Source organism: Pantherophis guttatus, chromosome 2 (assembly GCF_059756535.1).
Source record: "Pantherophis guttatus breed Tessera chromosome 2, ASM5975653v1, whole genome shotgun sequence".
Classification (NCBI taxonomy): domain Eukaryota; kingdom Metazoa; phylum Chordata; class Lepidosauria; order Squamata; family Colubridae; genus Pantherophis; species Pantherophis guttatus.
In genome coordinates this window covers 242,010,327-242,033,903 of record NC_142064.1, presented here as the reverse complement: position 1 = coordinate 242,033,903, position 23,577 = coordinate 242,010,327, and the positions used below count along the sequence as shown (strand labels likewise).

The window sequence follows — 23,577 nt, the reverse complement described above, 5'->3', positions numbered from 1 at the left end:
CAGCAGTGTGCTGCAGCTGCCAAAAAAGCCAACACAATTCTAGGCTATATTAACAGAGGGATAGAATCAAGATCACATAAAGTATTAATACCACTTTATAATGTCTTGATAAGACCAGACTTGGGATACTGTTAGGCACTGCAATACACTATTCTACCCAAGTTTTGAATAAAAATCTGGATTCAAAATGAATCCAGAAATGAACTCTTTCTTAAGGTTTATCTCTATGTCTGTAGCAGGCCTGGACAGGATCCTACAGCAAGTAAAGACCTTTGTCCATGCCATAAAGCCTACCAACCTACGCAATCCAAATTCTGGAGCAAAATTTGACCTTTCTTTGATAGCTTAAAACTGTCAAAGTATTTCCTTTTGGAGAAATAACACACCTATTTTGCTCAAAAAAACAATCTTAAAGCTTTATTTCTTTTCTATTCTTTTTTAAAAGCTCAAACGTTGCCTTTGTCTTTTCTAGTTACATTGCCACACAAATGACCATACCCCTCAGAAGTTGGACACTTTTACAAGTAGGCTAACTCTAGGATTTCCAAATAGGATACAGGTAGTCTTTGACTTAAAATTATTCATAAGAGCCACGGAGGGGCAGTGGTTAGAATGTAGTACTGCAGGCTATTTCTGCCGACTGCTGGCTGCCTGCAATTTGCCAGTTTGAATCTCACCAGGCTCAAGGTTGACTCAGACTTCCATCCTTCCAAGGTGGGTAAAATGGGGACCCAGATTGTTGGGAGCAATAGGCTGACTCTGTAAACCGCTTAGAGAGGGCTGTAAAGCACTGTAAAGCGGTATAGAAGTCTATTGCCAATGCTATTTAGTAACCATTCAAAGTTGCAATGGTACTGAAAAAAATGATTTGATCAGTCTTCACATTTATGAAGTGTGCAAGGAGTCACAGCATCCCCACACAGTCATGTGATCAAAATCCAGGTGCTTGGCAACCGGCATGTGTTTACAATGGTTGCAATATCTCAGGGTCATGTGATCACTGTTTGTGACCTTCCCAGCCAGGGAAGGAACTGAACCACATGATTCAGTTGACAAGTAGGATGATTTCCTCATCAACCATGCCCTCCCCCAAGATCACAAAATTGGGAATCATTTGTTATTAAGAGCCGAGATGGTGCAGTGCTTAGAGTGCAGTACTGCAGGCTACTTCTGCTGCCTGCCGGCTGCCTGCAATTTGGCAGTTCAAATCTCACCAGGCTCAAGGTTGACTCAGCCTTCCATCCTTCTGAGGTGGGTAAAATGAGGACCCAGCTTGTTGGGGGCAATAGGTATATAAGTCTAAGCGCTATTGCTATTAAGCAAAGTCACTTAAACTCACCAATGGAAATTCTGGTCCCAATTATGGTTGTAAATTGAGGACTAGCTGTATGTTTAAATGTGGTTGCTTGTTTCCTAGCCATGCAAGGATAAGTAATTCAAATCTTCCCCCAACACAAAAGCCAACACTTTGTTTTAAAGCTGCTTCATCAAAAATGTCCCATTTCTCTTGCTCTCACATTTTTCAAATTTATCTAATTATGGATTAAGGAACTGCTTCATGTGTTTTTCTGTTTATCTGATTTACAAGCCCCACATCTAGTATGTGACTGCAAATAAAATCCAAATATTAAAACAAATATGAATGCAATAGTTGTTAAAGCTCTAAAAAAAAGGTTTAAACCCTCTTCTGTATTGTTTTAATTAAAGCTTGCTTAAGCCTTTCAAAGGGGTTCATTAACACATCTGCAATTCAGATTAATTCATTTTGTCACTGCTGCGTTGACAGATGGCCCCTACATAGGATACGGCAGCTTTGTAAAGAATGCAGGCAGTACAATAACAGATTGCAGCAATCCTCAAGGAAATTTTAGACTAAGACACCAAAACAAAGAGGAGGGAGAAAAAAAAAGAAACTTCTGCTAAATCTATGTTTTTAAGAAATAGGTTGCCTATTTGGATTCAGGGCACAGCATTTGCTGAATAGGTAAAAGATGGTTCTTGAAAATAACACTATTCTAAATATTAGTTCTTGTCAGTTTTTATTCTGTATTATCTATCTATCTATCTCTATTATCTCTCTCTCTCTCTCTCTCTCTCTCTCTCTCTCTCTCTCTCTCTCTCTCTCTCTCTATCCATCCATCCATCCATCCATCCATCCATCCATCCATCCATCCATCCACACACAATACAATGGCAATTGCCTGTTATGTACAAAGGGACAACTGAACAGTAACAATAACATTAAGAAAGCAAACATTATATTAATTGTGGGCCATTCTTCAGATATCATGAGGTAAGTAACTTGTTTTCATACAAGAGAAAAATAGCTGGTTTCTCTGCTAAGGTTGAGCTCCATTATAGTTTTGGAACTGTCTAGTAACATAATGTTGATAATAAAAAGTATATACTTGAAATTGACATGTAGATGTTGTTTATGTCAATATGCCAATTGATGACCAATCTCTCTGAGTCCCAGGTTTCCAGGAATTCTCTATGGTTCTAGACTTGGCTTGGTCTAAAATGCTCATAGTTCCCCAGTTAAAACTATGGTTAAGCCTGTCTATGTATTGTGAAATTAATGGATTTTCATCATGTCTTCTGACTGCTAGTTGATGTTCTGCCAATCTTCTTCAGAGACATTGGAGATTCCATGGAATTTCATTTAAAGAAAGACTGTGTATTTGTGCAGCATCAGCCATTGAAGACATTGGACAAATTCTTTTTGACTGCAAATTGTACTCTGCAGAAAGGGCTGGTTGCTTAGATTCTTAGGAATCATGGTGGCGAAGTGGTTAAAATGCAGTATTGCAGGCTAACTCTGCCTACTGCCAGGAGTTCAATCCTGATTGGCTCAAGCCTTCCTTGACTCAGCCTTCCATCCTTCCGAGGTTAGTAAAATGAGGACCCAGATTGTTGGGGGCAATATTCTGACTCTAAACCAGAGGTGAAATCCAGCAGGTTCTGACAGGTTCTGGAGAACCGGTAGTGGAAATTTTGAGCAGTTCGGAGAACTGGCAAATACCACCTCTGGCTGGCCCCAGAGTGGGGTGGGAATGGAGATTTTGCAATATCCTTCCCCTGGAGTGGGGTGGGAATGGAGATTTTGCAGTATCCTTCTTCTGCCACGCCCACCAAACCACACCACACCCACCAAGCCACGCCCACAGAACCGGTAGTAAAAAATTTGGATTTCACCACTGCTCTAAACTGCTTAGAGACTGCTATAAAGCACTACGAAATGGCATATAAGTCCAAGTGCTATTGCTATTTAAAAACTAAAAAAATGCTGGGGGAGCCAGGAAAAACTGTCTTACTTATGCAGGGAATGAACCTGCATATCACTATAAGTTGCACACTTTATTTCCAAGGCCATTTCAAAGAGGACAGACTTTAGATCAGTTTGGGGTTAATTTGCAGGGGTGCCAATGTACAATGAACATGTCCTATTGTTTTCTTTGTATCTACTTGTATATTTGTATTAGTTTTATTGATTTAGTCATTTGATATGGTCTATTCTGTTCTGCTCCCTTTAAGACAAATAAGGATTTGCACAGATTTGCTGAAATAACTCTGTGATTAAGTCCTCCATCACCAGCTACCTAAACATCAGAAACAGCCTGCTTTGTGAAATGCAGGAGCATTTTAGCAGTCTGCACACACACAGTGCTCTGAAGAAATAGGCTATTTTTATTCTGAAAGATTAAGATACTATTGGTATCTCTGCCTCAAATAAGGAGAAGCCTAGGAGTAAAAATAATACCAGGGAACACTGCAAATTCAAGTTGTGTTCCATCCTGGGAAAGCAGATTCATTTACCTGTATAGAGCAAAGTATATTTTAAGAAGATTCACCTCTCATTGCTGAGACAGATTTTGTTGTGGCCCGCCAGCAGCCTGCGTGGATCGTGGCTGATCACGACGATGAGGAGGCTGGTGTGGTGTTGCGCCAGCAGCCGGCACAGCCGGCGCTCGCGTCGGACAGCGAGGAGGCTGAAGAGGATGTGTTGCCAGAGGCAGAGACTCAGCCAGGGCCTTCAGAACGTCCAGAGGCTCCTTCAAGTGGAGAGAGCGAAGTGGAGGAGCCACTCCTCAATGCTCGAGCACGCAGGGCTGCCAAAAGGCAGGAGTGGCCACTCAGGAGGAGGAGGTCTCCTCGAGAGTAAGGCTTGAGGATAATTGGCCACTCCCTTAGCCTATTTAAGTCACACACGGTTAGTAAGTTTCTTGCTGGAAACAACTTGTAATTATCATCAGAGCATTTTTGGAAAAGTCTTATCGTATCTTGCTTTCTGGGCTGGTTGCCAATCTTTGCTGGACTTTGGTTTATTCTTGCTACTTAATAAATTTGATAAGGACTGTTGGTGTGTGTCAATATCCTCGGGAATCAGAGCTGGGGCAGAACAGATTTGAAATATCCAGGTAGGTTTTCCAGATGGCTTTATCTCGCTTATGCAAAGGCTATGCCCACTGTTCTAACTCGCACTGTCTACATTTCTTATCCAAAACATTCTTCAGAAGTCTTAAGCAATGTTGGGGCACAAGGGAATTATCTACATTTCTTTCTTTTTGTTTTTGCTTAGAATTGTTTTCTGACCTCAGGAAATATACATACAGACAAACACAGTCACAAATTGAGAACTGGTTAAAGGAAAGCCTAGGGAACTAAACAGGTTTCTAAGCAATAAATTTGTTTCTGTGTCTAAAGTATGGCAAAATTTGGATGGTAATCCACATAAGGGGTGGACCATCAGCTCACTGACAGAATGCACATCATCCCTCAGACTGTCCGCCCAAGGAAGGCTGCAAAAGGTGAGTTTCACAAGCAATCCTGAGTCTTCGGAGAAAGGCGGCATACAAGTTGAACAAATAAATAAATAAATAAATCCACTCTCATTTGCATTTCTGGGATGGCTCAAACTGAGCAGTTGGTAGTTAGCCGCCCATTACATCTTGTATGAACCAAAGTCCCCAAAACAGATTTTGTTGTTTGATGGTATAAACGGTATTGTTGTGAGATATAAGCTGTTCCAAGTTAATTATTGGAAATTATTTAATTATTTTAAACAGATTTTAGATTTTGTATGTTTTGTATGTATGTCTTGTTTTTACTTTGGCTGTTCACCGCCCTGAGTCCTACATTGGAGAAGGGCGGTATAGAAATTTAAACAAATAAAAATAAATAAATAAATAATTGCAATTGACTGTTTGCAGTTAAGATGTTCCAGATGTTCAGACTGGATTGGGCATTTTTATCTACCTATCGAGTCCTTCTCAAGAACCTGGGATAGGCAGATGTGGCTTTTTGACAGTGTTAGAGATATCATCACATGATATAAACTGTTCCAAGTAAAGTTGCCTTTTGCAATTGACTGATGGTGAATTTGACAATGCTGATGGTGCTCCAATTGTTTTGAGATTGTACTCAATGGGCTTATTACTATTGGTATTATTATTATTATTATTATTATTATTAATTTTATTATTATTATGTGACAATTCTACCATTGGAAAACCTGAAGGACTAGATTAAAGACAGATCATCATGGAGAAAATCTATGTGGTCACTAAGAATCAACAACAACACATAATCGCTCAATCAGGATTAAAATATCTAAGGTTATTCTCTCGCTTTCATTTCCCTTATAATCTTAGTAATATTCAGTAATACTGTATTCTTTATTATGTTGGTTTTTATTGTCAATGTTTCTTCATGCATTATTTGTTAAAACGCAAAATATTTTAAAGTAAAGGATAATTCTGCTCATAGATTTAAATTTCTCAAATAATGTTCAGTTGGGAAAAGTCACTTTAAATGGCGAATAACAGCAACATTGAAATAACAGTCAAATCAAGGAATTGAAAAAAAAACTGCTAATGTTTTTTAAAAATGTTATTCCATTTTTAAAAAGCAAATATAATGTTAAAATATGCACGAGATAAAACCCTATGCAAGTGTCAATGGTCATACAATTTACAGCACTTCCGCAGGCTGCTTTTGTTCAACATAGCTGGAACAACGTTACTATGAGAAATCCCCTTTAATCTATCTACCAGCCTTTGAGGTACTGATGTGCAAGACTCTTGCATTTTTTTTCATCTCAGTAGGCATTAATATCCTAAAAGAGAATTTGATTTTGAAAATACTTTCAAAACCCCTTTCTTTCTGGAGAAGCATGTCTGGAGGAAGGAAGGGCCACACTTAGTAGGAACTGGATAAACCTATGTATGAATATTTTGTCTTTCATTATATACTTTATATATAAAGTATATTTATAGATGACATTATATGTCCTCAGAAGCTGCATCCATCCTGACTTCCTCTGCTTCCATTTACATTACATTTCAAGGAAAAACATCCTTTACTTTTTTATTTTTATTTTTTAAAAAATGGGGGAACTATCAGCATCTAGGGAAGTCTTTGAGTAATGGAAAGTTATAGAGCAGATAACAACAACATGACAGCACCTTTGCTGTGACTTCCAGCAAGAATCCCCCCTGCCCAATATTAAGGAGTCCAAAACTCCTAAAATGCATGTAACTTGTGTTGTCTAAATATGTAGATGGAGAAGTTGAGAAACATACACACACCAGAGGTGGGTTTCAACAAGTTCTGACCAGTTCTGGAGAACCGGTAATGGAAATTTTGAGTAGTTCGGAGAACCAGTAGTAAAAATTCTGACTGGCCCCGCCCCCATTTATTCTCTGCCTCCCAAGTCCCAGTTGATCAGGAGGAATTTGCAGTAACCTTCCCCTGGATTGGGGAGGGAATGGAGATTTTACAGTATCCTTCCCCTGGAGTGGGGTGGGAATGGAGATTTTACAGTATCCTTCCCCTGCCACGCCCACCAAACCATGCCATGCCCACCAAACCATGCCACGCCCACAGAACTGGTGGTAAAAAAATTTGAAACCCACCACTGACACACACACACACAAACATATTGCAGCTGGAACTGAAGCTTATTCTAATTAGTAATTAGCTATTTCTAATATCTGTTTAGCTAGTAGTATTATAGATACGTATGGGGGAGGGGGTCTTAGACACATGTGGTCTAGTGGTTACGGCACAATGCTGAGTTCTAGTCCCACTTTACTCATCTTTGGTTGTCGTGGGGAAAATTGGAAGAGGAAAGAATACTAGATATATTTGCAGGCTTGAGTTATTTATAAATAAATAATAAAGGTGGGATGAAAATAAATAAATAATAAATATTACTGCAGGGATGATTGATTGAGGGAGGGAACAGGAGACAAAAACTCCATATAATAGAAGTTGCATGATGAGAATGCAAAAATTTCACAAATCTTTTTTAGGACAAACTACATGCTTACATTAAATGTGCAACTAATAAGCCCCCAAATTATAGGGGATAGTTCCCCCTTGTAATCTGCATTAGAATTGTACTGGATTTAGAATATCAGAGTTGTGAATTTCCTTAATATCAGATAGGATTATATTCCCAGTTTTTCTGTCAACTGCTACCTCCCTTGAGTCATTGTCACTTAAAAATTGTGCAGCCAACCCTGCTACCAGCTTTCTAAGCTAAAAAAAGACAAGACACCCAAGTGAAGGAGGAACAGAAGAAAATCATCTCTTCAAATCTAGAATGGAATGGTAAATCATAAAGTAGCACTTTACACAAACCTCGTAAGGCAGATTTTCCTTTGCTCGGGTGATTGTTTGGCAACAATCATTGTCATTGTTTTCTAACAGCATTTCTTGACCCTGGCCACTTGAAGATGTGTGGGCTACAATTCTCAGAGTACCCCTATCATAATGGGCAATTGCTAGCGGAGGAATTATGGGAATTGAAGTCCACACATCTTTAAGTGGCCAAGGTTGAGAAATACTGTTTTATAGGATGAGAAGGGATAAGGCCTGGTCCTGCATCTGCTTTTTTTCTGGCCTAGAGTTAGATAGATCAGGTGGCTTCCCCTGGCTCTGAGGTTCTTCCTAAAAGGAACTGTGTTTTCCTGAAAATAAGACTCTGTCTTACATTTTTTTGAACCCCGAAGTAAGTGCTTGGCCTTATTTTCGGGGAGGTCTTATTATTTTGGGGCGCTTGGAGGAAACCAGAGGAAATGGTGGGGACCAGCTGCGCATGCATTTAAATATTTTCAGGGAGGGCTTATTTACGGGGGGGGCTTATTTTAGTGCATGCGCTCAAAAGCCCGATTGGGCTTATTATTAGGGGATGCCTTATTTTAGGGGAAACAGGGTAGGATTTAACCTTGATCTTCTGATCATAAGAAACCAGTGCTTAACTGTTTCCTACTCTAAAATAGTTGAACATTTTGAGAGAGAGAGAGGAGATGCTACTAATATGTTGGGTAGACAAAAGAAGGAGGAACCTCAGGTATAGGCAGGCTCTATAGTCCAGGGCAAACTATGGGCAGTTAATAAACCGAACGTATTTTTATTCCAGATTTCCAGAATTGAAACACAAAAATAAATTTATTAATGTTTTATGGAAGATGTACTTTTAAATTCAGAATAGTATTTGTCCTTTTTGGAGAAACTTTGGGTCTAGTTCTTAACCTGCAGACATCCACCCACATGAATGTACAAGCCCATTATGCTATTTAGAACTGGATGTATAGAGAAACATTCTTTGCCATTCCCTTAGAACAAATATGAGTAATACGATAGGAACAGCCAAGCAATAAAGAGACTTTGGCATTGTTTTAGCCCCAAAGTCTCTACCAACATTTTCCTACCCTTCATGCAATCATTCAACACTGATTTTACTCTAAGTCCATTCAGTTCACTGCAGACAATGCAAAATCCCAACTTCACATGATAAATGGCACTTTTTTATGTAGGTAGTTTCAAAACTGTTTTATCCCTAAGTCACTCTTAAATTATAATTCATGCTGTAAAAGATGCTATTTTTTTTAAAAAAAAAATCCATTATTTAAAATCAAAAGTATATTCATTGACATCTATTTTTAATTTTATTGCTTATTATTTACTTACTTTATTTGTATCACACTCTAACCCAAGAGTATATTGGCTATCAATCTCATAATAAAACAATTCATCAATAAAAAAGGCAAAAAAAAAAAAGGGGGGGGAAGAAATGCATTAAAATAGGCAGAATAATAAATAAACAAAATCCTTTGGAATGAAATCAACCCTCTATTGAATTATTTGTGGATTGAATCTATTAATAACTAAAATAAAAGGTGCTTATTGTATTTATTTGTTTTCTGCATTGATGGAACAACACATAATAGTAAAGACAAGCATGGCTTGGCAGAAAGTCATTCAACCATGCACCTGTATTTTTTTTTTTAAAAAAAAATTAGGATTACAACATCTTTGGATTTAAACCTTTGCACTTCAAATAGCCAACTAGGAAATGTTAACCTGACTGATGAAAAACAATGGAATAATTGAACGCACAAGGGCCTGATGCTCCTATCCAAAGGTTCTTTAAGCATACTACTGTGATGTTCAATTTCAACTAATTCCTTAATTAACTCTTTGCAAGATCAAGGCTTGAGAGAATAAGCTTTTGTAGAGATTAGCTACAAACAGGAAAAACTGCCCAGTTTTGTCTTTATGAGGAAAGTATTTGGACAATCTACATCAGGGGCATCAAACTCGCGGGCCATGGGCCGGATGCGTCACGCACGGGCCACGCCCATCCCGTTTAGCAAAGGGGGGAAAAGTCATGATACGTCACATGACGACGCGAGTTTGACACCCCTGATCTACACAATATAGTTCCTTTTAGGAATGGATTCATTTTTAAATGAAAAAGAGAAATAAACAGTCATTTCCCCCCAAAGAAGTCATAATACTGAAAATATGTGTCCTTCTTTGCTCATCATTAAGCCCTCAATCTACCTCTTGCAAGTAAGCAATGCTCCTCCAATTACAGATAACTTGCTAATCTTCCTAGTTGCAAAATATTGGTTGCTTTCCCCACCCATTTCCAGCCACAGCCAGCATCCCTTCCTCACGTATCCCACTAATGTAATCAAAGGCAAATTTATTCTTTTCAGTCCAAGCAAACGTCTTCCTGAAGTCAGAAGTTGATCATAATGAATAGACGCTGCTGTCTAAAGCTGCCATTAGCATAATAATATCTCGCGGCATACTCACGTCGGCTTTCATACATGCTCCTGGACTGGGCCCAGATTTTGAATGGATCTGGCTTCTTCTGCCCTGCGTTGTCCGGCTGGTCTGTCACTGGTGTTTCAGGAACAGGGTATTCGGGAAGCACCTGAGTGCTGTGAATCGGTGAAGCCGTGTGGGTGCTGTGGTGGCTGGAGACGCTGTGCTGGGAGCTGTTTTGGCTGTCTTTCCGTTCAAGTGGTTGCTGTCCAGGAAGAGAGCCAGAAAAGAAGGAAGAGGAGGGATGGGATGGGGAATCCCAAGAAGGTTAATGATCTGCAAGCAAGCAATTTCCCTTAGCCTTTCCCCCCCCTCTAGCTTCAGCACTTCTGCAAGTTCCCAAATATATATATAAGGGCACTTTGGGGCTTTGGCGATTTCCATTTTTTGCTGAGCTCAGGAAAATTCACCCAGTGATAGATAAGACAGAATGATGGAGGAAGAGAAAGTCATCCATCACAAACCACACCGGCATCCCTCCGATACTACACAGACACATCCCCAATCAAGGATTCTGTATGGATTAGGATGATTCAAAAGAGTCGTCTTTTGCTGAGGACAGCATTTCAAATCCAGGAATAGGAACAAGGAATGGATCATATCAGATACGTTCAAACAGTTTCTCTTTGGTACATAGCTCTCTCTCACTCTCCCCTAAATACTATACACAGAACAAGCGGACACACAAAGTTTCTCTTGCCATCATAACAAAGTTGAGACTTGTACTCAAACATACCATGTTTCTCCGAAAATAAGACCGGGTCTTATATTAATTTTTGCTCCAAAAGACACATTAGGTCTTATTTTTCTGGTTAGGTCTTATTTTTGGGGAAATACAGTACTAAATGCACCCATCTGGCTGATAATTTTAACTGGGGTTTATTTGGGGGCTGGGCTTATATTACAAGCATCCTGAAAAACCATGCTAGGTCTTATTTTCCAGTTGGGTCTTATTTTTGGGGAAACAGGGTAGCTTTTTTCTCAGATAAGAAAAACAGCTACTAGAAATTAAATCTGAAGGGTTGCAATATTTCTTGTTTTAGATTCTTAATCTGCTTTTCGGCAGAAAAATTGTCTACCTTACTTTAATAAACCCCTGAACAGAATCAACACATATAAGAGACAGAATCAGGGACAACACACCTATGTTCCCCTCGAAGGTTAGATACCTAAAATCAAAGCTGCTCTGAATTCTTACATTGGTACAAAAGCAGAATTCTTTGCCAACTGAAATCCATTAGTCTCTAATAAGAAATGTAAAGTGTCATAGCCTGAATTCTCTTTCAATTCTGATATCTTACAATAGATTGTTAAACATGGGGGGGGGGAATCCAGTGTGGGAATTAGATCAGCCATCTATAATTTATTACAACGTTTAGGTTCAGCGAAATGAAATTTACAGAAGAGATTCTCATTCTATATAAATGATAATGCCAAAACAATATGAGCATAAATGACATCAACTTCAGGGGAACAAAGCAGTGTGTGCAACTACGCGGATTCTATTTATCTCTCATACATCAGCAGTCATGACAGCTCAAAATCAATATACATTACAATAACTCAGACCTGGAATAATGTTCTGTTTCCACTGTATGTACTGTATGTAAGAATATTCAGACGCATCACAAATATGAAACAAATCTGAAAATAATGCTTGAAACCAAATCAAGCCAAATTTCCAAACTCTGAAAATCATTATCCTCTTATTGGAAGTATCTACGATAGCTAGAATATTTAGATTATTTTCTACATCATGTTTTACTTGTGGGATAGAAAGCATGTTGTTGAGTAAGGACACTGACTCTAAGTCTAATACATTTGGGCAACACAAATAACATTAAAAGAGAGAAGACAATGGTTTCCAAAGAAGCTTGTCTGCTCATGCTAATCTTTTCACTGAAAGTACCAGAGAACTCCAAAATACAGTCTAGAAACACTGAATTAATCTATCAATGCCAATTATTTTCATATGCTTCAAAGCACAATTTTATAACTTCATCGCTAACATGAAATATAAAAGAAAACAGACAGAACAACTAAATTGTAGCTCTTACATCATAGTACAAAAATATCTTTAAAAAGCAAGGGCTTGGCCAAAACACATTGAAACAACATGTCAGAGACTATGCTGAAAAATATCTCTTTTAGCATGCTTATTTGATGGAAAATCTGCAATGGTACCTTCCACTAATCCCATCTATATCAACTTCAGCTTTCTGGTGGAAGCTGCAGGCAGATACTCTTTCTCCCTACCATCCCTTCCCCCCCCCCCCAAATCTGACTTATGACACTGTGTTGTAGACAAACCTGATTGGCTGCTAGCTTTTCTAAACTGATTGACAGCAAGAAAATACTGCTAGAGTTCCAAACTGTTACATCTCTAAGGTAGAATTTTCTACCGCAGTGTGTGTCCTTGCTGATTAGGATCATGTTTCCAACTGAGGAAGAAGACTATAATACAATTATGAAAAATTATGCCAGCGAGAACCTGCCAAAAGGAATAGGGAATGTGAGCAAGCAGGAGAAAATGTAATTATGGAGTTGGATACTACAATCTGGAGCTACCTGAGCTCACTTCATTGTCAAAAATATTCAGCGCTCCAAGAAGCTTTGTCTGAAATATGTAGCATATTTAAAAGAAAAGTTTTAGAAGCACTTTTCGGTAGCATTTCATAAATAATATATTCATTGATTATTGTAAGAGCATTTTTATATCACTGACTCCTCTGGCAGTTGATTTTTTTTTTAAAAAAACTGAAATAAACCCATAGAAACAATGCTAAAAAAAGACATCATCCCAACATCAAAACAGTGACATCTATTACTACAGATAGTTCTTGACTTATGACCATAACGGAGACCATTATTTCTGTGGTTAAGCAAGGCAATTGTTAAATGAGTCACAACCCATTTTTCAACCTTTTTTAAAACACGCTTGTTAAGTGAATCACTGCAGTGAAGTGAATCATGCAGTCATTAAGGGAATCCAGCTTCCCTCCATTGATTTTTGCTTGCCAGAAGCTGGCTGGGAAGGCTGCGGATGGTGATCCCATGACCCTGGGAGGTTGCAACCATCACAAATATATGCCAGTTGCCAAGTGTGCAACTTTTGAGCACATGACTGTGGGGATGCTGCAACGGTCATTCAGTGAGAAATCTGGTCATAAGTCACTTTTTTCAGTGCCATTATAACTTCGAACTCTCAGTAAACAAATGATCATAAGTTAAGAACTACCTGTACTCAACTTTCATCCATTCATTTTCTTAAAAGCTACCTGATTTGAAGGATTCTGAGTTGCTCACCATACACCACAGAAATAATATAATAGGAAACAACACCAAACTAGAACCGAAGGAGGGAACAGAACAAGATGGCAAATGCAGCAGACATCCCAAAACATCCCGCTGCAAAGGCATGCAGAAGAGGTGAGTGTTCACCACTCTCTGAACGACTGGCTCCATTTAGCTGCTCAGCAATACATTATTCTAGGGGGGGAGGGAATGGGCCAACTTGTTGTGGCCAACTTGCTGCAGCCAACTCATCATGGCCAACGTGCTGCAGGACAACTTGCCATGACCAACTCGCCACGGGACAACTCAATTTAATAATTCTATTTGATTATTTAAAATAAATAAAAATTACTTTATTTTTTTGCCATTCACATTTCATTCTGCCCCTCCTTTTGCATCCTTTTTTTAATGATTCTATTCCACCAGTTCTTTGATACTAGTGTGACACTTATCCCGCAGGGAGTTGTCCCATGGTGAGTTGGCCATGGCAAGTTCTCCTGCAGCGAGTTGTCCGTGGCAAGGTTGTCCGTGGCACGTTGGCCATGGCGTGGTGAATTGTCATAGACCTAGTCTAAGGAGTGGGGCCTAACATAAGAAGCAGGGTACTCACGGCCCCTCCCTTAGAACTCTTAGCATCCCAATTTGGGATGAACACATTGGATGAGTCAGATCTATCTGAAGCACATGGTCCTGCAGATACCTATGGCCTTATAGGTTAAAGCGAGCACTTGAAATTGTATTCAGCAGCCTACTGGAAGCAAACATAGCACCTTCAAAACCAATGTTAGGTAGCACAGGCTGCTGCATTCTGTCCAATTGCTTCTTCTGGGTAGTCTTCAATGGCAGCCCCATGTTGAGTAGTGCAGTATAAAATTTGAGAGATGATGAAGGCATGGGTAACCACTGCCAGGTCATCCTGCTCCATGCATCCTGTTGCAGCACAGCAATGTCTCTCTTCCCATGGAGTCTATTCTATTCATAACTGTGAGTTGTGAAAGCAGCCGCGTCCATTCAGGGGGCAGCAGAACCATGGAAAACCAGTCCTTTTCTCTCCCAGCTCTATACATGATATGCAAACACACCACCAATGGTCAGTAATGTGAAAGGCCATTTAAGAGGTCAAATATAGGCAAATGTAGGTAGTAGCCATGCACCAGGTTGAACACAGACCGCCCATCAGAGCAACCAATGTGGTCCACAGCATCTGTTATCTCTAGAACAGTCTTGAGTTGTGAGCTCATCATTGACTCAATAGTTTGCCCTAAGAAGAGGAGACTGAAACAGGCAACACATAGCAAGATTCGCCCACATGCAGGAAGGTGGCATATGATGCCCCCCTTCAAAGGTAGAACAAAGGAGCTCTGGTAGCGCAGCAGACTAAAGCACTGTTATTAACATCAGCTGCCTGCAATTACTGCAAGTTCAAATCTCACCAGGCTCAAGGTTGACTCAGCCTTCCATCCTTTCTAAGGTAGGTAAACTGAGGACCCAGATTGTGGGGGCAATAAGCTGACTTTGTATAAATATACAAAAGTATGAAGGCTATTGCTTAATGCATTGTAAGCTGCCCTGAGTCTTCAGAGAAGGGCGGCATATAAATCAAATTAAAAACAAAATACTCCCTTGGTGAGTTGACATAAGATCTAACCTTCTGCCCCACCTCCAATACCTCTGGGAGGGTACCTGAGGTAGAGCAAGAATCAATCCTACAAGTGGCAGAACTCAAACCACAAATCACCCTGTCCATTTTCTCAGAGTTCACAAACCTAAATGAATCCTGGGTTAGACTGCTAGGTTCTCTACATGGAGTGGGCAGAACAAATAGGAGTGATTTTATGTGTGGAAATATTTGCCACATCTCATTACAACCTTCAGTAACAGCTTCCTGTTTTCTACACACCAAGAGGACAAGGGTCACCCTAAAAATTGCTCTAGGAACACCATCTACAGTGAGAATGAGAAGAAAGGCCATTGCCCCCTATATCACTATGGTAGATAGTCAATCATGCCCTTATCCATATATGACTACAATTTAAAGTAGTAAAAGTTCTTTTAACCAAGAAAATAAATGGAAAATGGAAAATAAATGTCTAAGGAGATTCTCAGTTATCCAGGTCATGGTTGCACACCCATTTGCATTACTCAGGGGACGCTGAGGACACAGATAAACCTCCAAGTGGCCTCAATGGCTCGCTAGAAGAATGCATATTACCAGCTGTCTGCAAGGAGTATAAATCCTTCCATTCCCCACCATCCAGTCAGAGCTGAAGAAGCTTCTTGCATGAGAAAAGAAACGTCTTCAAAGAAAACCAAGGAAGTCCAGTTGCCTCTTGAAAAAAGCATCTTTGGGACAATTGGAAAATAGTAAATTTAACTCCCAGGTAGTCAAACACAACAAAGTTAAAGAGGTGTACCATTTTTTAAAAATATAATAAAGGTGGGATTTCATTCTGTAATAGCTATTTGATGTTGAACTCTTACCCTAATTACGTTACAATTAGACCTAAAATATGGCAATATCTATTAGTAACTGCTATGGAATGGTAGCAACCCAGGCTTTGCAGTGATGAGTAAAATCTAAGAACTACAGATGAGCATAGAAAATGAAGCAACTCTTAATATTGTTTTATATGACTGAAAGTGCTATTTTGTTCTAAATGAATACGAGTGTGTTTCTTGAGGAGGTGTGGCAATTCCAAAAGCAAAAAAATTGCTTTGCGGCTTTATTGACACCTTGTAGAAGCTTTTTGTTCCATCAGTGACATTTCTCTAAAATGATATACTTCCAGCAGACTTTAAAAAAAATTAACTTCAAATGACATTTTGAATAACATTAGCTAGCTCTCCTTTCTCAAGTATTACATTTTCTGTTGGTTAAATGTGGCCAATTTTCTCCTTATCAGGTATGACTAATTCACGCCTGTTTTTTTTTTTAAAAAAATGCATATACTGTGAAAACAACCTTTGGATGTAGACAATTGCTTTTTCTTCAAGTACAACAGCATAAAACATTTTAGTTGCCCTTTTGAGTGTTCCCACTTAAGTATGCCCACAGGAATTAAGGCATGGGAGGAAAATCCATTTCAAAAGGTGGTTGCCAAATGTAAAACTGGAAAAGCAAAAGAGAAGCAAAACAGCAAACTATCGCAACTAAATCATTGCTTAATTAACTTAGCATTCTAAGCCTTTGCTCACTACCTTGCTTTTCTTCTGTCCATTCCAATACATAGTAAGAAAGCTAGAGAGAGGGAGAAAGAGAGAAAGAGAAAGAGAGAAAAAGAAAGTGAGAGAGATTGAGATTGTCAGGATGGGTGAAAGGTTAAAGCATTATATTTGGACTGAAGAAACCCATTTAATGGCAATTCACTCAATGACTTTATCTCTGCCTTTCTTCTCTCTTAGCCCCAATTATCTCACAAGCTTGTTGTGTCATAAAATGTAGGGGAAGTACATTTTATGGCACAGCATCTTAAGGTTTCAGAGAAAGGTAGATAGAACTGTGACAAACCCAACCACTCAACCAGTCACCCAATCAAATTTATTTTTAGAAGAAGGTAGTAATTCAAGAGAGACAACTGCAAATAGCACTTTGCTTTTTTTCTCAGAGGCACCTGGAGATAGCAAATAAAAAAATAAAATAAAATAAAATAAAATAAAATGAAAAATAAAATAAAATAAAATAACATATGCTACCACTATGGCTGGGGCAGGATCAAATATCAAGCAGGACAATCAGTGGAAAATAGAGAATTGGTCCCACCTGCTCTGACCAGCTTATAGTGAAGACAATAAAAGTATAGTGAAGTAATAAAAATAATACCGTATTGTTTCACATTATCTAACAATAGTTTTAGTATAGATTTAGGACCCCTGAAAACTTTTCAAGATCAGAAGCATTTCTCATGTTCCCTTGTTTAACTCAATGATATAAAGCATAGGCGTCAAACAGGCGGTCACATGATGCTTTGTGAGGTTTTTCCCATTCACAGAGCTGGGGTGGGCGTGGCCTGCGCATGATTGCAGGTCGCCAGTTTTACACCCCTGATAAAGACTCAAACTGGGTTTTCAGATCACACCTTACTTGACGACTGAGTAAATCAGAATTAGTTGGATTTATATAACATTTGATGAAAAATCCAACAAACCGCATTATGCTTTGGCATGATGAATGAACTCTAACTCAAAAATATTTACAAAGTAAAAACATTTGGTAACTTCTTTAGAATCTTTCTATGTTAGAAATCTAGTATCAATGTGAAAATATCCATATGCATATTTTGAACTGCTTAAAGTAGGGAGTTTATTTAATACATTAATTTATATGGCTGCCCACTTACAAAAAGTGACTGAGAGGTTAAAATGTCACCAAGCAGAAATAAAAAAAGAACATAGTGCATATGAAATCATTCAAAACCAACAATGCCCTAAAAACAATTGTAGGAAGCTTCGATTCAGAGATTTGATATGAAAGCAATTTGACTGAAATCATCCATCAAATTGAATCTTTGAACCAAATCAATGAGTTAAATCAAGTATAGGTACCTTCAAATCAATTCAATGAACTTTTGCACATACACAAATGACCCTTTTTTCCAAAATTGCAAATCCAAATCAAAGGGAAACACAAACGCATAGGAAAACACACACTTCAAGCAAATTGATTTGAACTGCAAATCTGAATTGGATCAGGGTTGATTTGTATACCCTGTTAGAGAAACTTTTTTTAAAAAAATGTTTACTTCTCCTTCACTTTCAAAAATGTATTGGGAATTTCAGCACTCAAATTTTATTTAATAAGACTAAATAGAAAGTTTAGAGGGCATATCTAGAGTAATTATATGTGAAAATGACAAATGCGGCCATGACTATTATTACAATATATTGTCACAGCCATAACAATTTGTTGTCATAAGATCCAGCATGTTTTTAGAGAAGGGGACCAATATAGGAATGGGGATTCCTATATTGTGATTAAAGATATGTGGTTAAAATGTAAAAATAAAGATATCATGTATGAACTCCATTGCAGTTTTGAGCTTTAAATATACAATGGAGTAATGCAGGGGTGTCAAACTTGTGCCGAGGGCCAGATGCATCACATGCTGACCCCTTGCTCGCTTTAGCGAAGGGGAAAAAGTCCCAATACATCACGTGCCAATGCTGTGATGATGCAAGTTTGACACCCCTGGAGTAATGTAAAATTCAAACCAAATACTGAGACTTTAAATAAGTCTTCTACCTTATTTATCTACCTGTGCAAGTGCACAGAATTGATTGTGTGAAAAAGTATATTCCTGCTATGGAATATTCTGCTGTCTTCCCAATGTTTTCTTGATTTTTGCCCAGGATGCATCATTCTGGAAGTCATTTATTGATTTCCAGTAGTAAATGTGAAACCGGAGTAAAATTCTTTGACTGGAACACAAAGTTTTACAGTGTTGCTATTCAATTACTATCATATGCAAGTTTTGTTTTACAAATTTGAGTGCCAGCCATTTTAACTGAAAATCTGCAGCCAAATCTCTAATGACTGTGCTATATGTAAACTGAACCCACTCTCCAGGTCTACAATTAGCCTCAAGAATTTGATAAAATGATCCAGGAAAGAATGCACAATAATAATACATGTGCTAGTCTTTATGATGGAATATTTTTTTTACTCTTAAGGCTAAAAAAGAACTTGTTTGATATTTTGATGCCCTGACCTATGCTTCTAGTCACAAAACCTCTGCCAAGCTAAGTAGAAAAAAAGATTAAAAGGATAAATATATGAACTGTATACCTAAACTAAAAAATGAGATTTGAATGACGGTCACATGGTATATGTTATATGAGCAAGAGATAGACTATGTTGGGCTTGGTGAGAAGATAACCTCCTTCCAAGCTAATTTCTGTGGCCTATAAAAATCTAGACATATCTTTAATAGTGGGCAGCAGGCTTCCTGAAATACTACTTTTTTTGCCCCAAAATGATGCAATGTCTTATTATAGTCCATGGTTCAATCCTATTTTTTCCTTAGCTTCAGTACTTTGGTGCTTTCATTCCAAATGGAAATGCCATACAATTCTATTTGCTAGAATGGCAGCAGTGATTTTGGCTCTGGTCACATTTATTTATCTGGAGCTCAAAGAAAGGCAGCCGAATGCATTAGCATCATTTGGTTATCTGGCAAATTATATTGGCTCATTAGTCCTATGTAGGCTTTCCAGGGTAATTCTTACAATGAAAAAAAAATGTAAAAAAAATATTTATATAACATATTTAAAAATGTCCACAGGAAGATTTTGTCCATTTCCATGAAGATGGAAATTATTAGATGTTTTGCTTCTCAACTGGCACTGGTCTGTGTTCTAAAAAATCCTGCATACAATTGAAGGCAAAGTGAAATCTATTTTGTGATTTCATTTCGTATAAAAGGTACAGTATCTCATAAATAAATGGGAAGAAGTCTTCAAAAAAAAATGGTGTCCTTGAGAAAAAGAGTGGACATGTATTTGTCTCCTTCCTTCATGGTAATTGCAAGTCTAGAAGAGCTTCTGTTTCAATGACATTTCAAGTGTTAATAACATGAGCATAAATGCAACATATACAATGTCATCATTTTTATATACAGTATCTTCACCATTTCAATCATCCTATGAGTTAGCAGCTATAGTATTCCATCTTCCTCTAGGTTGGTGCTTTCCAAAATTGCCAACCAGCAAACACTATTTTTTAAGTCCAAAGATCTGGAAAGCATTCACAGAAAGTCAAAGACTACAATATTCATTTGTAGTTAAGAGTGCTTTCTTTATAATTGATTTTATGACGGAGATGAACTTAATTCTTTATTCACAAGCTTCTACCAAGTGGTAGAAGACAACTCCAAATCAGTTACAACAGCAGATTCAGAGCAGTAAAGAGAATTGAGGGACCAGGACTTCTGTGGGAACTTCCATTTTCCATGTAACTTTTCTTTTGACTTGCCTTATGATCTCTCCACTAGTAACAACTAATAGATACATCCTTATCTACTGATCCTTGTCATAGGACTGGAAGTAATATTATCAATGTTTATCTCATTCACCTGGCAAAATGGTCGTCCTTACTCATTGTACATATGCAGTTGTATCACATAGCATTACCACTTGTCATCTGAAAATGACTAAGTTGATAATTTCCATTGCAGTTACAGAGATTTCCTATTTGCATTGGGATGTAAGGTATCTTCACTGCACTTAGTAAGCAATGTTACTGCTATTTATTCTTTTTATTGCTATTTATTTATTCATCTATTTTTATATGATGATTAAGCATGGATGTGGATATTTGAACGTGGAGCATCTGATAGTGAGCTGCAGCTCATGAAAGCTTATGCCTTTTAATGAAATTGGTCAGTTGGAAAATGTGCTACCAAACTCCTGATTTTTTTGCCACTGCAAATTTACACAACTTTCCTCCTACAATGACACCCTTTTGTATTTATGAAAAGCTAAGTACATTTGTTTTTCACAAGCAGACGCATTCAGTTTTATTTAGATGACAACTCCAATCATATTCCCATCACACTCATGAAACAATGTAATATTGTGACTAAGCTTGAACAATGCTCAGGAAAATCACTCCTACTATCAATCTCACCAGGTAGACCAGACCATGAAATCAACTCCACAGGAAATAAAATAAAATCTTACAAGTTTGATTTTGCTGTACCTCCTCCTCATGAGTTCAGTGAATTGGGGAGTGCCTGAAATTTAAAAATGTTCCAGTCCCTTTTGCCTAAACATTTCTGTCAAGGTCATCTTCCTTACGCTTTAAACTTACCAACAGGTTTGGATATCCCAGAATCATAGAGAGTAGTGGTCATTTAGGCCACTGAAGCCAACTCCCTACTCAGTGCTGGAAACCAAGCTAAAACATTGAAGTCATCCAATGAAGTCATCAAGAACTGAAGAAGCTTCTTGCATGAGAAGAGAAACGTTTTCAAGGGAAAAAACTAAGGAAGTCCAGTTGTCTTGTGGAAAAGCACCTTTGGGACAACCATGACCTGGATGATGGAGAATCTCCATACACATTCATCCAGTGAAGGGAAGTTCACCACCTCTCCGAGCAATTAATTCCATAATCAAATTGCTCTTACTGTTAGGAACCTCAACTGCAATCTGCCTCCTTGCAGCTTGAATTCCATGCCTAACCTTCTGAGATGAGGGAGAAGGGATTCTGATCTTCTCAGTCCTCAGGTCTTTGAAGAGTGCTCCTACGCCCCTGCTCAATCTTCCCTTCTCAAGTCTAAGTATTTCTAGGTCCTTCAGTCTCTTTTCATAGAACTTAGATTCTGGTCCCTTGATCATACTCCTTGTCATTCTTTGAGCACCATACTCAGGGTGGGACCTGACCGATGCAGAATATAACATTAACATCATGATGTCTGTCTGGAGTTGTTATCCCCATAGCATAACTGATTGAGAAAGCAAAGGTTTGCTAGGGTGTGTTTTTAAATTTAATTCAAGCAACCGAGGAAAAGGGTGGCCATGAGAGGAAGCTGCACATTGCTCACCGAACAACAGCTAATCTATTATTGATCAAGAAATAATTAGTGTTTAAGGGACTCTTGGAAACGAAACTAGGAAAGTGGAAGGGAAAAAGAAACACAACTGCCAGACCATGCTAGTAGCCGCTGGGGACTTCAAGGGCAAAGAGGGGTTCTGTCATCCTGGAAAGCTGTCAACAAGTAGATTTCATCCAATAACAGCAACCAACTGGATAATATTATACAGCATTTTCAAGGATTGGATTCAGAAAAATCCCATGGGGGGTGGGGGAGAAGGGCGGATCATTACATGTCTAGAGAAAACCGCTTCAAGCATTAGCAATATGGACTCCCAGAGCATATACTTTTAATTCCCCCCCATACTTTAAAACATCCCTGTTACAATATTGTGATTGATTTTATCTCTAGTGACATGAAGAAAAATCTCCTGAGATCTCATGTTTCTGCTTCTTGCTACCAGCAAAATGATACCTTCAGATAAAGCCGTTTTGTTATTAAAACATAAACAACACACAAACACACACAAATCAGCATTATATTACTGAACTACTGCCCCATTTGGAAGGTCTTTTTTTTTAAAAAAAAAAATGAAATTATATTTTCCAAAGAATTTCCCTTCTTCTGAAGGAAATGAAAAAAAAAAAAAAAAGGAGGCGTGGCATGTGCTCTCGGCAATGCAACATTCCAAGACTCCCTATTTCTCCCCCTCCCTTTATGTAAAGAATTGACTCTTGAGACAGATGGAAAGGGGGATGAATGAAAAGAAGGAGCAGCTCTAGAATGACAGCTGTTTGTAAACAATCTCTTTGTTCACTCGGCAGAATGATCCAAATCCTCTCTAAATGGATCTCAAATTCCATACAGAAGATTTTGAAGCTTCTTACGAATTTCTTGAGCCACTCACCAGGCAGGCACCTGGGACAGCCTCTCAATTAGCAGAGGAGGTGTTCTGGAACTTAAGTGAAGGGAGAAGACTCTCGCCGCCAAAGTTTTGGATCCATTCATCAGATTTTTACTTAATTCCAGGGATAGGGAGAAACAGGGAGGGGAAGCAGGAAGGGATACCCGTTTCTGCTTGCCTGCCCATTCCCCTCCCACATTTTGCATACCTGCTTCCATTTTAACCAAAGGCTAAATCCTCTGCTGACAGTGACACAAAATTAAACCCAGGGTATGTGGGATTTGAGACTAAGTACAAATTGTGCTTGTCTGTCTCACCCATGTTAAAGCAAGCCTGATCGTAGTAGAGGCCTGGGGACGTGTCTGACTTTAATCAGCCCAGGATTAATCCGGGAGAAACCACATTCTTTATATCAGGGTTTGCCTTTCACCGAGGAAAGTTGCACTGAGACTAGCAAGGGATTTTGGCACATCTCCCCCGTTTGTCACACAAAGATGGGGTTTCATCCTAAGGCGCCCTAGAAGAACCGGCTGCAAAGTTTGGCAGAATCTCTTGTGACTCTAATCCTCTCCTTCTGTGCCACCCAGAGACTGAATGGCTGGAGATCATCACCCCTGTCTGCTTCCTTACCCATCATCCAACAAATGAGAAAACTTTCCTCCCACAGAAGCTACCGTAACTCCCTAGAAAGCCAAGGTAATTTACATTATTCCTCTGGGTCTCCATGTG

At 38.6% G+C, this 23,577-nt stretch overlaps 1 protein-coding gene across 50 annotated transcripts in view; it reads right to left on the bottom strand.

Annotated features, from left to right (window-relative positions):
* The window catches only part of MAGI1 (membrane associated guanylate kinase, WW and PDZ domain containing 1), a 486,027-nt gene that overhangs the window by 41,999 nt on the left and 420,451 nt on the right, over nucleotides 1-23,577 (bottom strand). For all 50 annotated transcript variants that reach the window (XM_034440625.2, XM_034440614.3, XM_034440626.2 and 47 more), the window contains one exon: nucleotides 10,111-10,327. In XM_034440625.2, the coding sequence (XP_034296516.1) occupies nucleotides 10,111-10,327 (217 nt within the window). The remainder of the gene's footprint in view (nucleotides 1-10,110; nucleotides 10,328-23,577) is intronic.